Source organism: Eucyclogobius newberryi, unplaced genomic scaffold (assembly GCF_026437365.1).
Source record: "Eucyclogobius newberryi isolate DKJ021-1_F unplaced genomic scaffold, fEucNew1.0.hap1 SCAF_7, whole genome shotgun sequence".
Classification (NCBI taxonomy): Eukaryota; Metazoa; Chordata; class Actinopteri; order Gobiiformes; family Gobiidae; genus Eucyclogobius; species Eucyclogobius newberryi.
In genome coordinates this window covers 30,396,492-30,423,991 of record NW_027316389.1, presented here as the reverse complement: position 1 = coordinate 30,423,991, position 27,500 = coordinate 30,396,492, and the positions used below count along the sequence as shown (strand labels likewise).

The 27,500-nt window shown below is 42.8% G+C and overlaps 2 protein-coding genes across 3 annotated transcripts in view; one reads left to right on the top strand and one right to left on the bottom strand.

Moving 5' to 3' along the window:
• The window catches only part of LOC140348664 (uncharacterized), an 11,796-nt gene extending 764 nt beyond the window's left edge, over positions 1–11,032 (top strand). For both annotated transcript variants that reach the window (XM_072434680.1, XM_072434679.1), the window contains exons 2-4: positions 7,722–7,838; positions 8,288–8,968; positions 10,248–11,032. In XM_072434680.1, the coding sequence (XP_072290781.1) occupies positions 7,796–7,838; positions 8,288–8,968; positions 10,248–10,741 (1,218 nt within the window). In that variant the 5' untranslated portion in view covers positions 7,722–7,795 and the 3' untranslated portion in view covers positions 10,742–11,032. The remainder of the gene's footprint in view (positions 1–7,721; positions 7,839–8,287; positions 8,969–10,247) is intronic.
• Positions 1–27,500, bottom strand: part of LOC140348660 (voltage-dependent calcium channel subunit alpha-2/delta-4-like) — a 101,301-nt gene that overhangs the window by 43,892 nt on the left and 29,909 nt on the right. The window contains exons 13-26 of the mRNA XM_072434675.1: positions 22,904–23,037; positions 22,173–22,250; positions 22,019–22,099; positions 20,910–20,984; positions 20,639–20,725; positions 19,994–20,065; positions 19,858–19,919; positions 19,098–19,165; positions 18,987–19,032; positions 18,394–18,491; positions 16,828–16,918; positions 16,054–16,146; positions 15,853–15,974; positions 15,442–15,510 (exon numbers count right to left, since the gene is read on the bottom strand). Coding sequence (XP_072290776.1) covers positions 15,442–15,510; positions 15,853–15,974; positions 16,054–16,146; positions 16,828–16,918; positions 18,394–18,491; positions 18,987–19,032; positions 19,098–19,165; positions 19,858–19,919; positions 19,994–20,065; positions 20,639–20,725; positions 20,910–20,984; positions 22,019–22,099; positions 22,173–22,250; positions 22,904–23,037 — 1,176 coding nt within the window. The remainder of the gene's footprint in view (positions 1–15,441; positions 15,511–15,852; positions 15,975–16,053; positions 16,147–16,827; positions 16,919–18,393; positions 18,492–18,986; positions 19,033–19,097; positions 19,166–19,857; positions 19,920–19,993; positions 20,066–20,638; positions 20,726–20,909; positions 20,985–22,018; positions 22,100–22,172; positions 22,251–22,903; positions 23,038–27,500) is intronic.

The following is a 27,500-nucleotide window of genomic DNA, read 5'->3' as shown; positions in this document are numbered from 1 at the left end:
ACCTATTCAACTTGTTTTCAAAAGCGTTCAACACAAGTTTTATCAATAAAGTATATTCTGACATGTATTGTTTGCTAAGATCTCAAATGTATTGTTGTGTCATTAAAATGCAAAAAGACTACAACCTTGAACTCACCAATCAGCCGACCAACAATTCAAATTTGACCACATTAAAAAAGTTTCTAAATGTATAAAAGTATTTCAGATCAACTTCTTTCTCAAGCTTGAATTAATTAAGAAAATCAAGTCAGAAAAGGCTGTTAAGTGAGCTATTATTCATGTTCCACAGTACAGTATTAATCCACATTACAGGTCAATAGTTACGTTAAAATCCATATCATGACAAAATCTCTGCAAAGAAATAAGAGCTCCATGGAGACACCTACAATAGAAAAGTTACATAGAAACTGTGTAGTTGGAAAGCAAATAATGAATGGTTGATGAGAAACTGGGCCTGTTATCATGGTAAATAACAATCCAAATCAATATTAAATATGTTGAATGGGCAAAAAATGCTAAATCTATAAACAGGAAACTGAAACCAATAAAAAAGAGTTATTCCCTCTGTAAATTCTTCCAATAGCATTTACAGTTAAACGTTGTGCTCCTCTTCATCAAACACAGCAGACATAATAACTCTTTCATCCAAGTCATCCCCATTATCTATACAATAAGAGTGTGGAGTGTGTTTTGTACTGTGCGTTGTGCAGCATAGCCTATACTTTGTTATTGTTTGAGCTGCAATGTGCCTGGCCTTTTGTATGGGCTGGTGCTGAGCCGGTTCTGTGGAGGGAGAGTGCAGCCACGGGGGGAGCCTGTCTGTCAGGGCCCATTAGGCTGCAGCAGGACGCCACGCTCCGGACCCCAAAAAAACAGCAGAGAACTAGACCATGCACTGAAAAAAGACATGAGAACACTGGAGTATGGGAGCACTTCAAGAGACAAAAATATATATTCATAGCTCATTGCCACAAAGGTAAAAACTATACATTGCTCTATAGGATCGAGTTGTTTTACATTGCATTTGTCGTTAAGTCTGGATGAAAACATGGTTACCAATCTGTTAAACCAATCAGACCACGGCTAATAACTCTCTAACCACTTTCATGCTTATGCGAGGCGGGTGAAGTGTTCTGCTCAAGGGCACAATGATGGCATGCACTGGCAGGAGCTGGGATCAAACAAACGGCTGTGGTTAATCATGACTTTTTCCCACTCCAAAGATGTCATTTTTGTTTTGGATCCATTAATCAACAAATCATGACAAGTTGACTATGAAAATATGTGAGTCATATTTTGATCATTCTAATTGTTATAAGGCCTGTACAGCGTCTAAAACACATACGGAAATACCAGAATGAAGTATTTCAGATTCTCATCAATTATATACTTTATTAGTAAATATTCTCTATCTAGAAGTCTTGAGTTACTCAACCTTTATTTGGTTGATGATATATTTAAAAAGTCTCCAATCGTCTCCAATAGAAATAATAAAGACAATAATGACTGAAGAGTCGATTGGTAAAATCATTTTTAGTTCATATAAGATAAAATAACCTTTATTTGTCCTACAATGGGTGAATTCCAGTGTCGCAACACAGATTAGGCACATAAATATAATAATAAAAGCAGATACCGGTAATTCAGAAATAACTCTTATAATCTTAATAATAATAACACTCTTAGTTACAGCGGTTGCAGCTCTACTGCTATGGCAAACTAAAGACTTGTTGGCAATATAGCAAGTAGCAAATAGCTTGATGAATTGTTGAATGCTTTTTCCCTCGTACTATCATGCATATATGCATGTCATTTTGGTGTGGGAATGTAATGAGGTTTAGAGGCCTTTTTAGAGATGCTCCTGTAAATGTTCTGGTTTTCTCCATGTCAGAGTTTCCACAGTATGACACTGAATATGTCCATTTGGTTTTCATTTATTTACAACACTAATAAAATAAATAAACAGCTTTAATTTTAGCGCAGCTTGACTCTATGGAGATGGGTGTGTTTAATGCCATACTGGGCTTATTGTACTGTACTACATTCCAGCCAAAGCGGTCCCACTTCCATAAAGAGGTTAGTAGTTAGTCTCCATTCTCAAAGCCCTGATAACATATGAGGCAGGTTCAGTGCAGCAGATGTGAATGACACAACATTTACATACAGGGATCATATGCTGTAAATGCAAAGCTGGTTGTCTTGGGCCAGTTGTTCCAGCACCATCTGGACTCACAGAGAGGTGCCTGTCCCGTCCGGGGATTGAAACCTCAGATTTAATCTGTGCTGATGCTGAGTGGGGGGCTCTAATCTGGCTGATGGTGCATTTGACAAGCTGTTGCAGAAGAAGTCATGAGCTCAGCATAGAAATAGCTGATAAAGTCCATAGTAGGGCAAAGCAATTTGGGGGAAATGGAATTTCTCAAACAACATGCATTCTTACTTTAAAACAGATACATAAATATGGATATTTTACTAATATGACTGATAAACACATTTACAAGATAACTAAGATAATTTTACCTTATCTTAAAAAGCAACGCTCTTTCACTACAACAAACAACTCAAACACCACTAATTTGAAGCCTTTTGCTACAAAAGAAGCCCATGGTGAGGTAAATCAATACCAACAGGTGGCCTCCGCAAACAACATTGATACACAAAATCAATGTTAGAAATACAACGGTCCAGTAACTTTTCATAGAGCCAATCCCTCTTAATGTCACACACCAGTGGAAGGCAGTGCCACAGTTGTTAAATCACTTGACTTCCAACCAGAAGGTTGCAGGATCAAATACTGCTTGAGAAGCAGTTGTGTCCCTGGGCAAAACACATACACTTGGAACTTAAAGGTGCACTATATAACTTCTCACATTAGCAATGCTGTCACGACTGTATTGAATAAATGCAAGATACAATTATCCAGGCAAAGCAATAACATGGAGACAAGCAGCTGGCACCCTTTCACCAGAAAAGAAACACAGTGACAGCACACCTGAGAGGATTTGACTAAGTTTGTTTGTGACATAGAGTACATCCTTAAAATAGGCAACTGTCTGCAAGTTTGACCAAGAAGAAAGGTGAAGGAGACACGTGAATAAGGAGTGAGTTAGTGCCTCGTGGAAAATCGTCCTGAAGCAACTCCAGCCTTCGATAACACAAGCTGACAGAGCGACCCGGAGTTCGCTTTGGCTCTGAGCTGTAGGCTGCATGTGTGCAAGAAATCAGACTTTCACTGGTGCAGGATTTATGCAAAAAGTGAAATTATTTCTGTGCCCGAATCCCCCCTGTTGAAGGCAGGCGCCGGGGTTCAGAGGTCGCGGTTCATCCACTTAGGAAAGGTTCTGTTGGTTGTCGTGATGCGGTTACAGCTGGAGCAGCATCAGTCCAGAGGAAACAGGTGTCTCAATAACTTTTCATCCTATTTTTAAATCTAGATTAAAATATTAGTGTTTTATCTTTAATGGAAACAGAATTGTATGAAGATCTGCTGCTGTGAAAAGGGGCCCGCAGCAGAGAACAGGACGTACCAGTTTTTGTTTTTAATATGTTTTTAAATATGAAAAAACAAACTAGTTCATTTTAAAATATGAACATTTTACAAGCACATTTCACAACATTAGACTGACAACAGCTAGCATGCTATCAGTACTTCCTGGTTCTCAGAGGATAAAACGCTTTAATATTAGATGCAGGCGGCATACAGCGGTCTTATTTTGACCGTAAGAGCTGCTTTTACACTATATCTGCAATGAGGCAAAACTAATGTTACAAAACCAAATGGCACCTGGTGGGACCTGTGGTTTCCACGTTGTCTGAGGTCCTGGTATAGAGAAAGGAGATATAAAACACTTTCAAACGTAACGCTGACAGTAACAACAAGCCTCAAGTGGCACAACTGATTCCAAGCAACAGTTTAGCACTAGACTGAAGGAATGCATATTTACGATCTCAAAACGTTTGATATGTCTCCTAGTTACAATGTAAGGCAGTTAAAGCAACTTGTTTCATTCATGCATGTTAAAATAATACTGCCATTTTAGGCCGTCAAACTTTCCAGAGCTAGAAATGTTCCAGTCCACCTTGTAATGTCATTAGCAACATTAGCAACCAACTTTTTTCAGGCTTTTATTGGCAAACATGTTTGAAAAAGTTTAAAGTCTATCTCAGGCATGTCCAGACTAGGGCCCGGGGGCCAAATGCGGCCCTCAGATCAATTTTTGTTGGCCCTCCAGCTTCCTGCTATATTGGCCCAAACAATGAAAACTAGTACTTTTTACTGTGAAATTGGGAAAATTCAGGCATATTAATGTTATACCAACCAAATATTACTGTTCTAGGTCTAAGTAAAGGTGTGGAGGCTCATCACAATTACATCAAATGCAAAATTTCGAATGATTCACTTGTCATTCAACAAATTCGACATTGTCAAGTTGTTTGTGGCCCTCTGCCCCGTTTAAGTTTCAAAATGCGCCCTTGGTGAAAAAAGTTTGTACACCCCTGGTCTATCTCCTTCAACCCAGGTTATAACTTTCCAAATCTTTTGTTTTACCTAAGTGTTTGTAGTGTTGAGGCGAACTCCATCCCTTATTCTCAGTCACACTGTCCCCTCTCTATACATCCACCTTACTCTCTCTGCATTGTAATTCTTGGCATTTCATAAAGTCATTTGTGGCCCGAAGGCAGCTCCCCGCATCTCGCCATCCACAGTGGAGTGAGTGGCATCCTTGAGGTTACAACTTAAACAAAGGATAGACCTGCCACAGAGGGTTTAGATCCTGAGGCGGAGTGTTTTTGGCAGCTGTCAGTGATGGAGTGACAAGGCTCCTCTGTCCCCCTAAAGCTCTCTTTCTACCAGGCGCTTCCCCTCCACTGGTCTCAACTGTCACACGAGAAGCGCTGAGCTAAATAGAGAGTGGAAGAGGAGACAAAGAGCGTAATTAAGAGAGAATTCAAGCTCCATTTGAGATTGATTCATGAAGAGTGAAAATTGGCAACACTTGACACTGGCATTATAGTTAATTCAGCGAAAAGCAACATCTGCTCATTCAAAAACATGATCCCATATTATCGTTGCAGCGAGTTACAGTCTCTCGGGGGCACATAGATTAGATTGTCTTCATAATATTAGTTGGTAAGAGAGTCCGTTAGTCTTTAGTCGATTGATTTTGATATTTTGATTAGTCGACCAATTACTTTATTTGGATTATTGGAAGCACAACAGCAGAAAGGAGAAGCCGTGGTGTGAGTGAGTAAGCTGGAGTTCATTCTGTCTTTTTACATTTGAAGTCATTGTGCTTGTATAGTTGTTATGTTGTGTAAAGTGCAGTTTTAGTCAGATGCCTGCTCGGAACATAGTTTTGAGTGATCATGCCCCTTTTAGTCGACTGATCCATGCACAGATCAGGTCTACACACACCCAAGAATGTCATTAGTCGACTACAGCTCTTGAAATTTGGCACCAGTGAACATTTTTGTTGATTTTTTAGGAACAAGAAAACAGGAATTTTAGTCAATTTTGAAAGTATTAAACAAAAACTGCAGGTATTTCATAGTTCCTAAACTCCATTGTGAGTATCAGTATGCTGAGTGGTGGTGGCCTAAAGCTGTAGACACATTGAATGTGATTGCACAAATGTTTTCTACACTAACCCTAAGCAGAGGTGCGTTGACGCGTGACCAAAGCAGCGTGGCGCAAATGAGGCATGACGCGCCATTTCGGGCGAATAGAACGGGTGTCAAAGTGTGATTACGTGTGAATACTGGACGAGGTGTTCAGCGTGGTGGAAATTCAGAGCGATTAATGCAAACACAACAAGCGTTCAACAAGTGACTGGCCTCAATGAGATGTGTTTAATAATCATAAGCCAGTGATGTCAGTGAAACACAAAGCTGTAATGATGTGCAATGATAAAACATGTCTGTTTAGCCTCTTTGCGCTATTATCACAGATTGAATGCCCAAATTGAATGTTCAATTAGCCCTTTTAAGAAAGCCCAGGCAAACAATTTCTCCATCTGGTGCGTTTCGATGCTTTGTAAGTAAATGTACCTTAGGCTTTTTGTGTTCTGTTCATATGAAGGTTGCCAACCTGCTTCAATTAAGTACAAGATGTCATTGTATCCTTGGTTTAAGATACCCACCAGAATGGCAGCCTCCCTTCCCTCAGTCTGCCCCTGGCCAGAAAAAGCTTGACATCTTGTTTGGAGTGACTTTGGAATTGGTTTGGAATGAATAATGGCAAAGTGTTGCGCTGCATACAAGTCATATCATAACCCCAATCTTACCAAAACTATAACCAATAGTTAGCATTATGCTATGCCAATGTGCCATGTTATTTTGTTTTCAAATGCTATAGTGATGACGTTTGACTTTGTTGAATTCTTTTGTTTTATTAGCTCCAAAGTGTAAAAGCATTTGTCCTGTTTAATGTGTGAAATGAGGCTGTGGCTGCTCCGTTTTGTGGACTACTGTGTGGGAGTTTCGAGGACATGAGTTGGCATTGACTTTTCTCCGGTGTTGGTGGTTAAAAATACATAATTTCTTCATTTTAGCTTGAGCTGCATGAGTGCTTTATCAAAGAAAAGGAGCCACAGAACGGACGGGATTGAGGCCAAACAAATTGCTATGTGAATTACAGCCCTTAAAGCCAATATACAGTCCATTGGTTTTGCACTGAAATAAGCCCTTGATGGTTTAATCTATATGCACTGCTTTTAATCTCACATATTGAGTTGTTCATGCAGTTTTTTAAGGCGAGTGAGAGGCAGAGAAACAGGAGGAGGATTTGATTTGAGTCCAAGGATCAGGAAAAATACGGAAACGCATAGAGAACAAACTATGTACAAACAATGAATGATGATACAGGATTGCAATTATGACTAGGATGGGAATGGGGCTGTTGTAAATACAAGCCGTGCTTTGAGTGGTTTGCCCTTTTGACAGTTGTAGGTTTGATTCTGAGGGATGATTGCTTAAACCGGCCAACTACAATAATAAAATGTCTCTTATTGCCTCGTTACCATTCCAAGCAGTCTTTTTCTCATAGTATTGCTACTAATGAACACAAGAAGTTAAAAGTACAACTGATAGTTAAAAGTAGACTGTGGAGAGCTGATAAAAAGCTTTGCAACCTTGTTTCTGTTTTTCCTATATTACTGTGAGCATCAGTCTCTCAAAACTCCCCTTAAATAATGAATACGGTGTAAGTGTAAGTGTAACCCTGCGACGAGTTGGCCCCTGTCCAGGATGTACCCCTCCTGAGGCCCAAAGTCACTGGGATTGGCCCCCGCGACTCCTAATGGGAACAACCGGTAGTAAATTATTGAACATTTAATTGTCTTAAAAATGACGTGTGAATTTGTTTTTGTCAAGACACTAATGTTCCTGTGTACTTATGCATGTACCTATAGTTACTGTAACTAAAGTTAGTACATATAGACTCCAGTATCCTATATATACAATCTATCTATATATACATGAAATAAAAACAAATTCTTGCCACTGATTTTATCCCTGCAATGACTCAGCTAGGTCAGATAAGGATTCAAATTTACATGTGCGTCTCTAGGCGCTGAAGCCAGAATGGAAGAGAGAATATTAAAAAGCTATCTTGAAACCGAATCTTTGGATTTGATTTTGTTTGTAAAAGATTAAAATCTCTGGTTTCTGAAATAATAATGGGTAATCCAGCATGTTTTGTGTCTATCTGTTGTGTTTGCCAGGATGTTCTTGCCAAGTGGAGGTTGGCGTGAGGAAGCCCAGAGAGAAGACAGTGGGCCGAGTCCATGTGACAGACATGAAGATCCTGTACTATGGACCTGTGCGTACGGACGCTCTGGGTGAGTCCAATCCACAAATGTTCAACCTGATCATTTGTTATACGAGTGACAAGGTTCTATTGCGTATTAACCTTACAATATACCTATAATATATAATCAGTGCTGGATACAGAACAACAACATTTGAATCGATCCAATTCCCAGTCTCAGTGCACTATGTGTCTTTTTAAATAGACTACAGAGTTAAAGTAGAAATAGAAGAGCAATAAAGCTAAAGCGGTGGCTGTATGTTTACACAATCATATAAATTGTAGACAGTAAGACAACTATTAGTATCGTCTGGAAAAATATAATACATTTGTGTAACTAGTTTTAGAGTTTAATCCCGATTATACTTTTTAGATGACAACACAATATTTAATTTGATTAACAGTTGGAGAACACAGTTTAATTTGTAATAAAAGGTTGTAATTTTCATCCTTTCATATGTTTATTCTGTTTCGTTCCAGCTTGTACCGCCCTCTCCTCTGCAGTCTTGGCGCTCCTCTCTCTGTTCGGCCCGGTTCATGGGTGTCCCGGAGTCTGCATCTGTTCCGGTAATGCCACAAACTGCACTGGGGTGGGCCTTGTGTCTCTGACCCCCATCACGCCCCTCCTGGACCAGGACCTACGTGTGCTGCACCTCTCCCAAAACAACCTCTCCTCTCTGAGTCACTCTGAACTGTCCAACCTCAGCTCTCTGGAAGTCCTGGATCTATCTAACAATCATTTTTCAATCCTTTATGGGGGAGTATTTTCCAGTCTGACGAATTTAAGATGGGTGAATCTGTCTGGGAACTACCTCGGCGGTCAAACCACGCCTGGCCGCTTGAACAATTTACAGATTTTTTATGGACTGAATCAAAGTCATGGCATTATTGGGATAAGTAAGGAGGTTTTCAGGGGGTTGTTGAGGCTACAAGGGCTGGACTTGTCGTTGAATGGGTTACTGTGGCTGCCCAAAGGCCTGCTGGACCGGCTACAGGGGCTGGCCTGGTTGTCTTTAGCCGGAAACAGGCTCACGTCCCTGGACAGAGCTACGTTTGAGCCCCTGGTGAGGCTACAACAGCTGCAAGTCAGTGGAAACGCCTGGGTCTGTGACTGCAAACTGAGGGATTTTAAGCACTGGATGGAGTGGCTCATTTACAGAGGTGGGTGAAGGAGACACATCATTATGTAAAGACTACATGTGTAATAATGGTAGTTTTAACGTAACATGTTTTGTCAATATTTTACTTTAATGTTAATGTTGTACGGTATGTACGGGGAACACCCTACAGACCTGCAGGAAGAGTAGACGTGGTGATGCTCAGAGTCATTTAACATCCATAGATTTAACCTGTCAATTTCGACTGCTACTGATGCTATCCCATCAACTTTTGAGTACATCCCATACAGTTAGAAGTGACAGCTTAATGATATTCCTGATGTATGTAGAGCCACTTTGACAGGCAGATATTATGCAAACTTGTCTCTGATGCACACTCACCTGCACAAACAAACAGAGTATGGCCAGATGTAATCATGTAGGACTATTTATTTACATGTCACCAAATGCTGACACTGTAGCGGAGAAAATAACCCGAGCGGCTTTAAATACCTTCAATATACTGAGGCAGATATAATGCCCATAATGCTCGCTCTGCCATCTTCTATTACTGGCCACAGTTCTTATTCATTATAAAGTAAACGCAGATCTGCAGCAGTGATATTTGGAGCAGAGTTTATTCACCTTTTTTCCTCTTGTGAGAAACATCAGCGCACATGACAGTTCAGCTCGTACACGTTAGTCGTCCGTGGGCTCGCCCATGAGCAATCGTGCCGTGCTCCGGCCTGCGGTCTGTTTATTATTGAAGTATATGCACAAAGTAGTGTGATGACCCAAGCAAGAGTACAAAAAAGTATAAGGGGAAACTATTAATCAAGTAAGAGTGATTGTAACTGTATGGAGGCAACACCTTAAATTATAATTTAAAGTGGACAAAACATTAAATGGGCTAATAAAAAAATCTGTTTATCTAAAAGAACAGACCCCAAAATAATTTAACGTTATTGCATAAAGCTTTTGTCACGTGTAGACTTACTCACAGTGGAAAGAGTAACCAAAAACTTACTAGAGAAAGAGTACTGATATTTCAGGGCAAAAATATCACTCAAGTAGGATTAAGTACGTATGTGTACTTGGGTAAACATAACTGAGAACTACCTATCTGCCTTTAGAAAGTATACACCGAAGTCACCATTTCAAACACCTCAAAACTGTTATAATACTAATAATTAATCTTTGCTCTGCCTGTCGACTGTATCCTGAGCACAGACATCTAAGAATATAATGACTTCCATGTCCTTCTAATCCCTGTCGTCTGCTCTTGCTTCCTCCTTTTGTCAACTCTAATTTATTCTGCTCCGTTCTTCTGTGTGCTTTAATAGACGGGCAGGTGGACTCGATGCGCTGCAGTCTCCCGGGGAATCTCAAAGGCCGAGACATCCGCAGCGTCCCGGCCGAAATGTTCAGCTACTGCCTGCGCCAAGAGCCGAGCAAACCGGCCAAGGCCCCCAAAGACGTCCCCGCCGCCACCAGGCCGCCCTGCCCCCCCGGGCGCATCCAGAGCAACGAGGATTGCGTCCGCCAGCGCTACCGTCCCGCCAGCGTGCGGCGAGCCCACGGGACGCAGGTCATAGCGGGGGTCGTGTGCGGTACGGTGTGCATCATGATGGTGGTGGCGGCCACGTACGGCTGCGTCTACGCCTCGTTGATGGCGCGGTACCAGAAGGAGGTGAAGAACAGGGGGCAGCCGCTCATGGCGGAGTTGGGGGCCGATACGGATTTGGAAGACGGGCAAATGTCGCCCAATTCTCCCGATGAGTCGCTGCAGAAAGATGCCTCTGGCCTTGTGCATGGATACAGGATCAGCAGCTTCTGACAAATCGGTTTTCAAAAAGACAATCCAGGCCCTTGGTGTCTTCTAACAGTGGGACATGTGAGTGTGTCCCAGCTTTATCCCGATATAGGGCTAGTATTAGACTGTATCAATCTTTCCTTCTGCCTTGTTCCTTCTTGCATTGACAACAATAGTGCACAGTAATTTGCATATTGGTTTGGCAGAGGTTTTATGTCGGATGCCTTTCAATGCAACTCTATACTTATCTAGGCTTGGGGCTGGCAAAATTTGCACTGAATGTGTGCACTGGCTGTACCACTGTAGCTGGAATAGATATCAACATTATCATAGAGCAATGTGTTTTTTTTTCACTAATTTATTGCTCAATTGTAACGTTCAAGTTAATGAGCAAAATAAGTTTATAATTCGTTTTGACCACACACATCCCTTGTCTTAATTTTATTTTTTATTGCATTATTATTATTATGTGGTTCAAGACTTTAAGGAGACATGAGGTGTGTAGCATGGTTTATTTTCATTATATGTACAACCATACTGTTCTGGCATTTGTTCCAACTAATGAGTATCGAGTATTTGTTTCACGTTAATATTATTAGTCTTCCATTTACACTTGCTTCCCTTTAAAAAATAATAATAATTTTACTCCCAAAGCTGCCAGGCCTTCAGTGGGTGATTGTTGCACATTTTGACAAGGACAAGTATTAAGAGCAAGAAATAAAATAAAAAATACAGTTCTGCATCTGAAGTGTAGTGCATTATTTTGAGTAAAGACGTATGCAATCTTAAACTGACTTAACCATTCATGCACATCCTTTTATAAGCTTTTTCAAACTCTATCTGAAACGTTTGGTAAATTGCATTTTTCTGGCTAAACTTCCCTCCTTGTCCCGTCTGCTTCCCAAACTTAAAGTGTGACTAAACATAACAGTAGGAACAGTAGACAATGCTCTGTGCACAGTTTAGTAGCTTTAATATTCCCTCACCTCTTCACTGCAATAATCCCTTGTGTTTGAATTGCCCTGAGACAGACAGAGGCGAGATTGTTGGTGGGACAAGAACAAGTTTAAAGGCAGTAATCTGGAGATGAATGCCCCGTGGTGCCGAGATAACGCTGTAGTAGTTGTACTTCTAATGGGGCAGACTCTCTTCAAAGACAAGGGTAGACTGCAGAGGCCGCTTTAATGTATGTGTGCTCTGTGCATTCTAATTCCCAGTGCCGCATCTCGGAGTGCGGACAAGCTGCTGTTTGGCATGTGATTTCCCTTTACTAAGGGTTTGTTTAGGTTTTCTGACCATATGCAGCCAAAATTTAAAAGCAAAAATGGGTCAAGTACTTTTTTTTGTTCAAGGTTTCATTTATATTCCATATATTGATTGTACAAAAAAATTAAAACTGGATACATCATAATACACTATGGAGTTCATGATGCTCAGAAGGAGTAGGAAGAACCTTTAACCCTCTGATACCCATAGAGACCCTTTGTGTACATTTGCAGACTCACTGTTGAAATATAATGGATTATAATGCAGTGAAAAACATGAGAATCCACACAAAATGTTAATTTTGATCAAATTTTAAAATGGCAACTTCAGATCTCACTTGGCCCCTCCCATTTCTGTGCTACAACGTTGGCGTCCGTGTGAACGTGCCCCATTGTAAACTCACTTTTTCAGCCTGCTGTAATATAGCATAATATAATGTGATATGGTGAAATACCATCTCAACCTAAGCTTTTGGGTTGAAAATGGAATAATGAGTTAGCCCTTTATGGTCTTTTCTATGGAAGTCACTGTGAAGCTGTCCTGTGTATGTGTGATTGGGGCTAGCCTATAATTGTTGTACACATTTTATACATGATGCCCCATAATCCAAAATGTAATATCTTTGTGTGAAGTAAACTTGAAACTAAACCTGAGTATAGGTGTAAAATCAAAACGGTCTTCAGTAAAAACTGTTCAAAGACTCTTTCTGCTCCTTTGATCCAGAACTTTGAATCTGGCTGTCAATTTATTATTTATACTTTATTTAAATTCAAATCAAATCCTTTAATTTCATTGGTTTTCTTTTGCAAAATGTATTTGTGTTCTAAACCATTGGTTTGGGTGAGATTCTGAACAGGTCATTTAGAGTCCAGCAGCAGAGATGACCAGTCAGACCGGGAGAGAAAACTGCAAAAGTCAGATTGAAATAAACCTGTTGGTCACGTTAGCTCCATAACATGAGCCTGAGCCTCCCACAGACACGGCCCCTGAAGAGGGGCTTCTGAGAGCTTAGATCAAGGGCCATGTCTGACAGATCAGCATAAAACATCATATTCTGTAGGTAAACTACACATTCTCTATCTACAGTGAAACAAGCTCATATTTATATAATGTAATTATTGTGAAACAAATACATTACTCACATTAGTTTACCACTGGATATTTGTGTCTGTCCTCAACCCTGGATGAGTTCATACAAGACTGAATTTAGATTTGTATAAATTTTAAAACATAAATTGTAAATCAGAATGATAATATTTGTAAGAAAATTCAACAAATGATTTCATAACAATATGTAATCCCCCACTGGCCTCCCTCACACATGAGGATCTGCTGCTGCGTGTTCCTCCAGGACCTGCACAGACTCTGCTGCTTGTTCAAGATTGTTCTAATCAATTAGCTTTTTTATTAATTCACATCTTGTGAATATATTACACAAATAAAACAATTCTGTATCTTAAGACAAGTATTTCTCTTAGTAAATTATAGTATTATTTCATTGTATGTCTCTATAGTAAAGCCACTATATACACATAAGACAATCTGCTGCTGTGCAATATACAATAATGCACCTAAATCTATGTTGGTATGAATTAATTTAATATTAATGGGGGTAATAACATGAACTCAAATAATCCACTTTTTAATAAAAAAATAAATAAGTCCATATTTCGTGTTTTTGACGTCAAAAAAGGGTGACTTTTGCAGACACAATGGCCCACATCTTAAAAGTTCTCAAAGGTTTTAAAATGTCACTACATATTTGGAGAGAGGACGAGTTGACAAAAACTTTGAAAGAAGAAAAAAATATTCATTTAGTCCTATTTCATAGCACATTTGTGTGTTGGGAACCATTTGTGACCGAAAGGGTACAAACGATACTTAAAATATTGGGGTGTCAGAGGGTTAAAAGTGATTATCTTAAGGTCTGGTGTCTTTACATAATAATCTTCAGTGTTGATTGCATATGTACAAACCAATAATTCATAGTCATAAAAAGGTCCAAAATGTACAGAACTGCAACTACCCAACAACAGAATGTTTGCATGAACCAACAATGTCATATTTTCAGTTTTTCACCCTTATCTTACAAAGACTTCTTCCTTATAATTGCTTTTAAAATGGATTATGTCTTGACTTATTACTTTAACAAGTACTCAATACTCCACATACACCACAGATGAGAATATGAAAACTCTCTGACTGTAGGCATTTTTCTTATCTTAAAAAGTGAAATATTTATGTACAATTTGAGAACAGTATTTGGCTACTCTACCCACCTCTGGTTAAAAGTACATGTTTCTGTTTCTGTTGCATATGGAGTTGTTTCATTCACATTTGATTCACTGTTTATTACCCCGATGCTTTCATTAATAAAGGAAATCTGTTTGCTTCAGCTGCCAAACCAATGCAGTATCGAGCTTAAAACTAGTGCTGTGCTGCCACCTAGAGGACAGGCCTGGAGCTACAGCGGCTTTGAATACAACACAAACTATGCAGCTCAATAGAAACCTGTTAAGAAGCTATCATATATTACAAGTAAAAAACATAGAAAAAGGTTGATTTAAGGAAAGAGCCATACAACTCTAACTTGTGGATGTGTATCTTGAATTGCTTTGTTTATATTGTCAAAGAAAAGCACATCAAATACTGTAAATCTGAATTTAAGGACTGTTATGATGATGCAAATAAGAATAAACCTTTTTATTTATCTAAGTGAGACATTTTCTTTTTGAACATCCATGCGTTTTCATCATTTAATTTAATGTACATTTTTCAATCAGTCTTTTTGAAGTGTATAGTTGCTTATTTGCTTTTATGTAGCAGCAGAAATACGTCTATGTGCACTTTGAAAACGGCGTATGAGGTGGAACATATTGTACTCTGGGCATAAATGTCATAAAGATAATTCATAGAACCCCAACATAAAGCAGACTTTACTCAAACTGGTCACATCAGGATTCAAACCCACAACCTCACACTGGGGATTGTTAAAGGTCACTACTGTGCCACTAAGCAACTGTCACGCACATGAGGATGTCCCGGCCATATACAAGAGGCTATGAACGCATTGCTATAATCCAACTCAAAAATGCATCACGACTGCTCCATAAAGGTTTAGCATGTCGACATTTCTCAAAGTTAGCAACTAAGGTAAGAACATGGACAGGAAGAGCAAATCCAAGACACATTTGGCCCAAAAGCAGCTTCAGCAGCATAAACAGAATGAATCATGTCAGCAGTGGAAGTAACAGTCAAAGCCAAAATGGAAAATCAGACAATATTTTTTCATAACGACAGAGACAAAATAAAACCTGCAGAATGTTCAGTATCACGATGGACCGATGGCTTAAGAACTAAAATACCTGAGTGGAAGCTGCTCAGTATATCTTGGACATTTAGTTTCCATTGGTTATAAAGTAGTGTGAACATAAATATTCAGCGTAGTAAAAACTCACCTCCAGCCATGGCAGTCTTTCCTCCAGAAGACACTGTCACCGAGGTCGTTGCTACGATGTACTTCACTCCTGCAAACAAACCAGAGACAAAACACTTTAATGGAAAGACTCTGGAAGATTCTAACTCATTTTGAACCTGTTTGGTACAATTTATGTGACTATTTTATGATTTTGTTTTGCCAATTTATTCAAAGCGTTGAGTCAAAAGACCTTTCTAAATCTGATCTAACTCAAGATCAGAGGTGGGTGATGTGGAAAATAAAACTCAATCTTTCAAAATGTTTACCATTTCCTCAAAACAATCTTTCCGGATGCATTTGATTTGTGCTATGCTGTATGTCCCGCCTCTCCTCTTAACATGTTCCGTGTCTGTAGAGCTTAAATGTAAAGAGGAAGAAGAATTGGCCCGACCTTTGTCATTGACGGAATAGTAGAAGAAGCTTCCTGGAGTGTTTTCCACGGCCAGGCGGTACCACAGAGGGAAGTGGTCTATGGTGAACAGGTTGTCCTTGTCGCCCGCTGTCAGGAACCTCCTGTCACAGACATGTTTGTGTGTGAAGTAACAAAGCACATGGATGGACATCAGGCGAAAGCTAAGGTGTTTAGTCATACTTGGCCACTCTGGTCTCGATGCCTGCGTATCTCACCAGTCTGGACAGTCCCGAGCGTGTCCCCAGAAAGGCAGTCTCGATCCCCGGCTCCACTCTAAACAAAACGCAGACAAAAGATAAGTTGCATAAAATGTGGGTCGTTTTAAGCCTTAATGGAACCAAATGAAGAGACCCAGACTCCAGCATTATGTTGCAATATGGTACATTTAGTAAATAAACCATTAGGATACGTCTTACTTATCAGAGGCTCATTCTTTCATAACAGTATTTAGGTCACCAATGGCATGATTTCATGTATTGTCCAGTCAAGTACAAGTATCTACTTTGAATTATCTCTGGCACAATTCACTGAAGTCACTTTACGTTTAATGTTGTCCATATGCTGCACTGAACAAAATCATAGCCAGATCCATAATACATAATACATAATACATAATACAATAAGTTGAAGCCTTATGGTTTAGTTCTACCTGCACAGTCTGCGTTAGATTTAAATAAATGTTTTAGTTATTCATCTTGTTTCTTTATTATCGTTGCATGTTTCTGTTCACTTGCTGTTCTTGAACTGTGCCTTGAACCAATAAAGATTAAGATCTTCTACAAACTTATTCTAAATTAAACCTTTGATTATTCATCAAATAACAATAGTAAAATTAACTTAATTCCAACTTCTTTATTTTCTTTTTAGCCAATATGCAAAATATTATTAATTGGAGAGGATGACGACAATTTCACAACAAATGCAGAAAGTTCAGCAGAAAGTGTTGGATCTGACCTGTCATTGAGCATGAGAGCGTTCCAGTACGCCTCAAGAGGAGCAGTGACCACAGCATCGAACAAGAGCTGGGACAACAGCACCTCGTCACCTACAGGACAGAGTAGAGGAGCCATCAACACAGGGAGGACACAGGGAGGAGACAGGGAGGAGACAGGGAGGACACAGGGAGGAGACAGGGAGGACACAGGGAGGAGACAGGGAGGAGACAGGGAGGAGACAGGGAGGAGACAGGGAGGACACAGGGAGGGCACAGGGAGGAAACAGGGAGGACACAGGGAGGGCACAGGGAGGAAACAGGGAGGAGACAGGGAGGAGACAGGGAGGGCACAGGGAGGAGACAGGGAGGACACAGGGAGGGCACAGGGAGGAAACAGGGAGGAGACAGGGAGGAGACAGGGAGGGCACAGGGAGGAGACAGGGAGGAGACAGGGAGGGCACAGGGAGGGCACAGGGAGGAGACAGGGAGGACACAGGGAGGACACAGGGAGGACACAGGGAGGACACAGGGAGGAGACAGGGAGGGCACAGGGAGGAGACAGGGAGGGCACAGGGAGGAGACAGGGAGGACACAGGGAGGGCACAGGGAGGAAACGGGAGGAGACAGGGAGGACACAGGGAGGAGACAGGGAGGGCACAGGGAGGAGACAGGGAGGAGACAGGGAGGAGACAGGGAGGGCACAGGGAGGAGACAGGGAGGACACAGGGAGGGCACAGGGAGGAAACAGGGAGGAGACAGGGAGGAGACAGGGAGGGCACAGGGAGGAGACAGGGAGGAGACAGGGAGGGCACAGGGAGGGCACAGGGAGGAGACAGGGAGGACACAGGGAGGACACAGGGAGGACACAGGGAGGACACAGGGAGGACACAGGGAGGAGACAGGGAGGGCACAGGGAGGAGACAGGGAGGGCACAGGGAGGAGACAGGGAGGACACAGGGAGGGCACAGGGAGGAAACGGGAGGAGACAGGGAGGACACAGGGAGGACACAGGGAGGACACAGGGAGGAGACAGGGAGGGCACAGGGAGGAGACAGGGAGGGCACAGGGAGGAGACAGGGAGGACACAGGGAGGGCACAGGGAGGAAACAGGGAGGAGACAGAGAGGAGACAGGGAGGAGACAGGGAGGAGACAGGGAGGGCACAGGGAGGGCACAGGGAGGAGACAGGGAGGGCACAGGGAGGAGACAGGGAGGACACAGGGAGGGCACAGGGAGGAAACAGGGAGGAGACAGAGAGGAGACAGGGAGGAGACAGGGAGGAGACAGGGAGGGCACAGGGAGGGCACAGGGAGGAGACAGGGAGGAGACAGGGAGGAGACAGGGAGGGCACAGGGAGGAGACAGGGAGGAGACAGGGAGGACACAGGGAGGACACAGGGAGGAGACAGGGAGGACACAGGGAGGAGACAGGGAGGGCACAGGGAGGACACAGGGAGGAGACAGGGAGGACACAGGGAGGAGACAGGGAGGACACAGGGAGGACACAGGGAGGAGACAGGGAGGAGACAGGGAGGAGACAGGGAGGACACAGGGAGGACACAGGGAGGACACATGGAGTGCTCCTCACACTCCAGGTCGGGCTCCAGGCCCAGCAGGTAACGAATGGCAGCCTGAAGCTGGGAGAACTTCCTGTGGGCGGGGTCAATGTCAGTCTCACAGTACGTCCTGAGGGAAAATAGGACAGTAAAGTCTAATGAATATGCTGAAATGGCATAAAATGTTTCTGCATATGGCATCCATGAATTACTACATATTGAGTGGAAGAATACTTTGAAAAAGTATTTATGTACAGAATACTGAATATCTGCAAAAATGTGTATTTTGTAACCTATTCTGAGAACTGTATTCTGAATACTTGGAATACTTTCTCATTGACTTTCATTGTATTATAGAGTGTACGCATGACAGGATTAAACTGCTTTGTTTTTGTTTCACAGTTTGCTTAATTATAAGACAACATTATTCACAAATGTATAAAAGGAAAAATGTAATTTGCTAAATAAAAAAAAAACGTATAAAAAGAGCTTTTCTCTCTGTTTAGTCATTTTATTTTCCAGGTTACTCCCCAGTGGTTTTTGAGTAAATTCCTTGTTTAAAATACTAACACTGGCCCCTCTCATCACACATGTCTTCAATACTTCTCAACAGTGGGAGACCTACCATTCAGTGGCAATACTCAGGTCTGGAGAAGTGAGGTCGTGTAAACCTATAAAACAATCATCATTAATAATAGCTGTTTTGGGTAGGAAAATAAATGATCTATATTCATACCTTCTTCCACAGAGACATTTCCCATAAACATGAGACTGCCGTGGCCCTGAGTCAGCGCCATGCCAAAACTGACAGAAAACAAACATGCGTACGTAAAACAGTGCCCCCTAGTGATCAAAAATAAAAGTATCCTAATATTTAGAAACAACAATTAAAAAGACAGTTACACAAAACACACAAGGGGCTGATTTGTCTTTTATGCACCAGGACAGGCTCTGGAGTTCAAGGGTTAAGTAAAGGGTTAAAATATTATTATTATTGATACATTTTCACTTTTCTGAAAAACTTTGACTGTGCACCTGTTTAATGTCCTGCTGTGTGAATAAATAAATAAAATAAATAAAATAAATAAAATAAATAAAATAAATAAAATAAATAAAATAAATAAAATAAATAAAATAAATAAAATAAATAAGTAATGTATGATTCATTTTTTGAAAGGCAGATTTTTTGTCAATGAGCTGCAGTGTGACAGGAGATGTCACATCACAACACATTCAAATATTTCAAATTAAAAGGGTTACACCTAAAAGAGAACAGTTGTAGAAAAGTTTGTATTTGTTTATATTTTGCTACAAAGGCGTGTCAAACCGTAGGACAGAAAAAAAAGAGTTACACCCCAAACGTAACATTGAAATTTAGTCAATGTCGGTGTAGTCCCTCTTTTGTCCAGGAGTGTTCCATCGTAGAAAAAGGTTCAGTACAACTGAAATTTAGTCAATATAATACTTGACGAAACTACTACAAAAAGTAGATTTACCTGAACGGAGTGTCATCAATATTTGTGTAGAAGTAGTTATTGACTAAGTACAAGGGCCTTCTCTGTGAGACAAGACAGTAAGTAAGTACAAGATGATTCACAAGTGTTAAACACAAAGATGTAAGAATGCCAGTACCCCTTTATCCACAGACGCTCTGATGTTCAGAGTGAGGCTGCCAGTGTCTCCTCTCACCATCGCTGTCCGCAGCTACAAGGAGAAAGATGGTGGATGCTAAATCTATTAGCTTCTTAATGATACACATACTGTACTGCTGCATACTGTTTATCACTTTGATCCAATGGAAACTAAATCTGTACTTCTATGAAGCGACTGCATTGATATTAACTATAAAAGAAATGTGTTCAGTAGACATATTGAGCAAGGGGACAAATCAACTTTAATGAGCTTTTAATCTTCCTTCCTTAAAATTTCTGTTTTCACCTACCCCCCATCTCCGCTGACATCACTATTGAGTTTATGATTAAATGTAAAATGAGTCAAATATGTAGGGTTCTAAAATGTGCAACTTTCAAAAATAAAAACATCAACAGTTATCATGACAATCAGTTCTGAAGTTTTGAACAGGTCAAGTCAATGGACATGTCAATCAGTTTCTACATACACATAAGACACGCATTTGTCAAATATTGTTCACAAATCTGTCAAATCTAACTCCTCAAAAGCAGGTCATTGCAGGATTAAAACCCTGAGTAAGCTAATGATGAGAAAAAACATCATAATGTCATTAAAAGCCCTTGAAAGTCCTCTGTGCGTCCTCACCAGCTCGTCAGTGTCCTCCCACTCCACCTCAGACAGGTCCACACTGTTGTAATTAGGCTTGGGCTTCAGTTTCTTGCCGTCTTTGTACTGCCACACAGAGGAGATGCTTTTAATAGTGAAATACTGAACCCACATCAATATTTAATACCAGCTCCTAATGTACCCTTCAGGACATCTGCCCTGGCTTTAAGCAGAAACAGGAGTAAATCACTTGAAGCCTTTGTTCACTGCTGTGGTGTAAAAAGGTTGGGAAAATAATGTGTAACCTCACCAAAGGTCGAAGGTCAGGATGAGCCAGGATGTAGCCATTGTTGGTGATGAGGAAGGCGTAACCATGAGGTCCAAGCTTAGAGGAGAGAAACACGTTACTACAGGGATTCTGACAATGGATGAGAAACTAAATGACAAAAGCAACCAAAACAGACAAACAGAGAAGTGACCACATTGTTTAGAGAAAAGAAACTTAACAACTGATGAAATATACTGTAGTGAACACAATATCCAGGGTATATGCAGCTGAACATTCATTCATTTGAATTATTTATACAGGAAAACCCCAATGAGAAATGTTCTCTTTTTCGTGGGTTAAAACACAACACAAAATAAATGACAAACAAACATAGGATACTAAACATAAAACATTCAATAAAATTAACCATGACACAAAAACACATTCATAAATACAATATGAGATAGAATTGCAGGTAGTTCTTGAGCAGTGATCATTAAAAGTCATTTAAAGGCATAAAATTGTTTGATTCAAAATCTGTGTTTTGTTCCACAGGGAGGGAGCAAAAACATCAGAGTGAATGTAACTAATATAATCATAGTAAATAAATCTATAACATGAATTATCTCTCATGAAAATATTTAGCAAATTTGTGATGTGTAGAAAAGCCAAAATATTGTCAAATTTTCATTATAACATGCACTTTCACACTAACGAAGCAAAAAAAGATCATTCTTGCATCTTTGCACTAGACTCCTGGTGATATTAAGATTTTATAGTATGTTTTTTATAACAATCTCATGTTGCCAAGACTCTGAAGCGCGCGGGCCCTCCACTTTGAGAAAAAATTGTCTATAAAACGTGCCATACAAATAAAGTTGGATTAAATTGGACTGGATTTTAACACCTCATAAATTGTGTTTTATTTATTTTTATTGTATTTATTTGAGTGGTTTTACTTTAATAAATTGATACATTAGCCCTTATTTAATATTACTAATTGTATTGTTTTAAATGAGGACTAATGGATCATAAATGTGCTGTATACTGTAAATGACGTAGATGAATCTGGATAGTCAGATTTGATGTATCTGTGCAGTATAAGACACACGCATCCTTAATAAAGATCAAATATAGTTTGTAGTCCGCACCATGTATCTGGGCACCAGCTTCATGACCTCCTGCAGTGGGATATCAGTGCCCACGACGCCTAACAGGATCCCATGGGACAACTGCAGACACAGGGCCACATATTAAACAAGCAGTGCCTGAATATGAAGAGTTTTGAGTGTTGCTTTTACAGACCGTCTCCTTCTTTTTGCTGAAGACAGGCATGGCCACAGACGTCATCAGCAGCAGACTCTGAGCCTTTGTGCTGAAGAGCTGACAAACAAGAGAAATGCAGCGTGAGTTTTCTGAAGTCTATTCAAAAAGAAGCCTGGTCCGTAGAGTAGGGATGTCACAATGTGGAATTGTAGTCTTACGGTTATTGTGAGGAGAAACCACATGATTTAACGATGATTCACGATTATTGACGCCATGACTAAACGACAGTAAAATAATACATTTTCTCTTATTCAGATTGCGTAATAGATCACAATTCCTCCAGTCTAACTTTCTCAATTATTAAGTAAAATTCAATGTGACGCGTTTCACATTCAGGTTTACTTTAGTAGGAATTGAACTAAAATAATCATGATTACTATTTTTTTTAACTGAACACTCTTGACATCCCCAGTCAAGACTATAAGCTTTTCCAACACAATAAAAAAGAGTCTGGGTCTGTGATTGACAGTGTGCTAAGCTAGAAGCAAATACAAACTAGCCTCACTATTAAAACTATCATGTTTAATCATTATAATTACCTCCTTTGTGTTGGGAAGCTGTTAAAAGATGGAGGCGGGGCCAGGAGGATGATGGGAGATTGAAATGCAAAGATGTTACAGACACAGATGAAAATGACCATGTGGATGACCACGTACCATAAACACTGGTGAATGTGAAGAATAACATGACTGTGGAGGTCATGAACTCACCACAGTGTCCATGTAGGCCTCGGTCCAGATGATGTCGTGGTTGTGGTTGATGACCATAGGTCGACTGAGCACGTGCAGATACTCCATGACGTTCTCCTGTACGTCGGCCAGAGTGGAGATGTGCGTGTAATAACCTAAAAAAGACAAGCAGAGATGTTAAGTGTTTAATCCCCAGCGTCCCCATCTTGTTCTGCAACAATTAAATGTGACGTTTCAGTTATGAAGTGTAAACAAGACCACTAGAATGTTATGTAGGTGGAAATATTTTGTGATGCATAAGCTGATTGTGATCATTTATAACTCAATAACTGTCTATATATAATGCACTGCACCACGTAATACAGTTGTAATAAGAACTAACTATTATATAAGACATGTTATACTGTTTTTTTCAGGTAGTAAAAGCGGCGCCGCTTCTCCTCCGCTGCACCGGCGTTTCCGTGTCCGATCACCGGCTCCACCACGAGCGGCACGCACCGCCACGAGCCGCACGCGGCACCGCTTCTCCTCCGCTGCACCGGCGTTTCCACGCCCGAACACCGCCTCCGCGCTCCCGCACCCGCCGCCCCGGAGGTCTGTACCTGGGCGAAGGTGTGGCCCCAGCCACGGGGCACCGGCTCCACCCGGAGAAAAGCAGCCCCATACAACCAAGGTACAGCCCCGTTTCTCTGCTTTCCCGCTCCACAGACGGGGGCGATCTGGTCATAAAACTGGACTCAAATGCGTCTTGATTGGGCTAGAGCAACGCCGGCGTCTGGTATGTGGACTGCCGCTTCTGTCCCAACGTCTTTGTTTTGTTAGTCGTTTCCATTGTTTTGTTTTGTTCCCGCGTCTCTGTGTTGTCTTCTGTCTACATCCCTGTTCCTTAACTTCATCGGACATTACTGCACCGTCCATCGCTCATCTCCTCCCTCACTCCTGGACTATCTACTGCCCTAGCCGCCAGCTAACAGCTGGCTTAACACCTGCTGAGTCCCGTCATGGTATCGCGGGGCCTCCCTGCCGTGCAGACAAGGTCTGGGGCAACCAACGCCACTCACTCCACCAGCTTCAACACCCGGTCCACTGCTGCTTTTTCACAACTCTCTGCCCACCAGCTTCTAGTTAACCAGCTTCTAGCCACCGCCAACATACTAACTGGATTACTCTCATCTGCTGCTACGTTCCATCTCCTCCTCGGACTATCACTCCCGCGCCTCCAGGCCACCGCTCCACCAACTTCTCGCCTACTCACCTACACCGCTGCTGACCTTCACCTCCTCAACCATAACCACCGTCTCCCAGCTGCTGCTGCCTCTGCAGCTAGCTCAGCTGGGATCCTTCGCCGGCCCCGCTACATCCACAGGGGCTCTGGTCTCTCCCATAACCAACACTCCAACGACGGCTCACCTATCCCCTCACTCTGGACTAGTTTTCGCCCCCCCGTCACCCCCACCTGCCGCACTGTCAACCTCAGCAACCTCCGCCCCCCCACCCCTGCGCCCCCATCCATCTCCGCGCCCCCACCCATCTCCCTTGCACTGCTGAACTGCCGCTCCCTCGCCAACAAATCACCTGTTATATCTGAACTGCTACTGGACAATAACATTGATCTGCTTCTCCTCTGTGAAACATGGCAACAGCCCCTGGACTTCTATGCTCTCAACCAAGCCACTCCCTCCAACTACACTTACACTGCCAAACCCCGCCTCTCCGGGCGTGGGGGAGGTCTTGCTGTTATTCATAAAAAATCTACATCCATCACTGAACTGAACCTCAACCTTCCATCCATCTCATCATTTGAATACCTCGCCTTCTCCCTCCCCAACTCTATCACCGCTATCCTGATCTATCGTCCCCCAAAGCCCCACCCCTCTTTCCTCACTGAATTGTCTGAACTCCTCACCATCGCATCCTCTCTCTCTGCCCGCCTCCTACTCACTGGTGACTTCAACATCCACATCGACTGCCCCAACGCCCCACTGACATCCGACTTCCTCTCTCTCCTGGACTGCTTCCATCTCACCCAACATATTGACTTCCCCACCCATACCAAAGGCCACACTCTGGACTTAGTCTGTTCCTCTCTCCTACCCATATCTAAGCCCCACCCCCTCCCCTTCCCACTCTCTGATCATCTCTGCATCCTTTTCTCCGCCCCACTACCCTCGCCCCACAACCCCAAAAAACGCACCATCACCTACCGCAATGTCATGCTCAACACCACCCTCTCCGACTCCCTTGACTCCCTAGCCCCCTGGAAAACCTCCTCCGTCTCATACATCAACCCCGCCCCCTGGTACACCCCTGAACTCCGCACCATGAAGCAGACTGGCCGCCAACTCGAACGACTCCTCAAAAGAACCCGCCTCACCGTCCACGCCGAAGCTTTCAAATTACACATCTCCTCCTACCGTGACGCTCTCCAAGCCGCCAAATCTGCCCACCTCTCCACCCTCATCAACAGCTCCCACCGGAGCCCTCGCACCCTGTTCTCCACCGTCAACAAGCTGCTCCAGCCACCGGACATCACTCCACCCTCCTCCCCTGACCTCTGCAACTCTTTCCTCCTTGCCTTCAATGACAAAATTTCCAAAATCAACAGCTCCATGACTGCCGTCTCCATTAACTCCATCACCACCCCCACCCCTGCTCCCCCCCCCTCTCCCTGACCACCCACCCTTCCCTCCCCTCACCACCTTCTCCTCTGTTAACTCCTCTCATATCATAGACCTCATCACCGCTTCCAAAACCACCATCTGCTCTCTCGACCCCCTCCCAACGACTCTAACCAAGGCCTGCCTCCCTGCTCTCATCCCCCATCTCACCACCCTCTTCAACCAGTCTTTGTCCCTCGGCCATGTTCCTTCCATCTACAAACTGGCCTCCATCACCCCCATCCTCAAAAAACCCACCCTAGACTCCGCCAACCTCTCCAACTACCGCCCCATCTCCAACCTGCCGTTCCTCTCAAAAACGCTGGAACGCATCGTCGCCGCCCAACTTCACACCCACCTCCAGTCAAACAACCTCTATGAACCCCTCCAATATGGCTTCCGCCCACTTCACAGCACTGAAACAGCCCTGGTCAAAGTACTCAACGATCTCCTCACCTCTGCAGACTCCGGGGCCCTCAACATCCTGTTACTACTAGACCTCAGCGCAGCCTTTGACACTATAAACCATTCCATCCTCCTACAAAGGCTGCGCCAACTGGGTGTTGAGGGCTCTGCACTTGACTGGCTCACATCCTACCTCACCAACAGGCAAGAGTTCATTTCCCTCTCCGGTCACTCATCCACCCTCTCCCCAGTAACGCAGGGGGTCCCCCAGGGCTCAGTCCTCGGCCCCCTCCTCTTCATCTGCTACATCTTCCCCCTTGGTCACATCCTCCGCCAACTCAACCTGGACTTTCACTGCTACGCTGACGACACCCAGATATACCTCACCACCAAATCCACCCAAAACCCTCCCCTCAGCCACATCGAAACCTGCATCTCTACAATAAAATCATGGCTCACTCTCAACTTCCTCAAACTGAACAGTGACAAAACAGAGCTCCTCCTCATTGGCACCAAATCCACTCTCAATAAAACTGGTCCCTTTTCACTCAGCATCGACACCTCGACCATCACCCCCTCTACCCTGGTACGCAATCTCGGTGTCATCATGGACCCCACCCTCTCCTTCACTCCCCATGTCAGCCACATCGTCAAGACCTCATACTTCCACCTCCGCCGCATCGCCAAAATCCGACACTGCCTCACCCTCCCCGCTGCTGAATCCCTCATCCATGCCTTCATCTCCTCCCGCCTCGACTACTGCCACTCCCTCCTCACTGGCATCTCCTCCCATTCCCTCCATAGACTCCAAATGGTCCAAAACTCCGCTGCCCGCCTCCTCACCCACACCCGGTCCCGTGATCACATCACCCCCGTTCTCCGCTCTCTCCACTGGCTCCCCATCACGCAGCGCATAAACTTTAAAATACTCCTCCTCACCTTCAAAGCTCTTCACCACCTTGCCCCCCCCTACCTGTCTGACCTCCTCATCCCCCACCGCCCCTCCCGAGCTCTCCGATCCTCCTCCTCTCTCACCCTGACTGCACCAACATCCCGACTCAAAACTTTTGGCGACAGAGCATTCTCCCGAACAGCACCCCGACTCTGGAACTCCCTCCCCCAACCTGTCCGCCACTCTCCCTCACTCACAACATTCAAATCCCGCCTAAAAACATACCTCTTCACCCAAGCCTATGACCTCCCCTACCCCTAGCCTCCTCTACCCCATTGCCTACTCTTCTACCCCCTGTTACATCCCCATCTTTTTCTCTCTACTTCTTCTGTCTTGTTCATTTTATCTGTATATTAATGTGTATTGTACGTGTTGTCCCCCCTGTCTGTAAATACCCCCCCTTTTTTACTATGTTCAGCGTCTTTGGGTCACTGAAAAGCGCTATATAAATAAAAGTTATTATTGTTATTTGGTTTGTATTGTAACTGCTGAAACCCTAAAAAATCTTAAGAATTGACTTCCAAACTGCAGTATTCATAGATTTTCAACCTAGAAACGTCTAAATGAAACAGCTTAAAAAAGTGAACTGACTGAAGACAGGCAG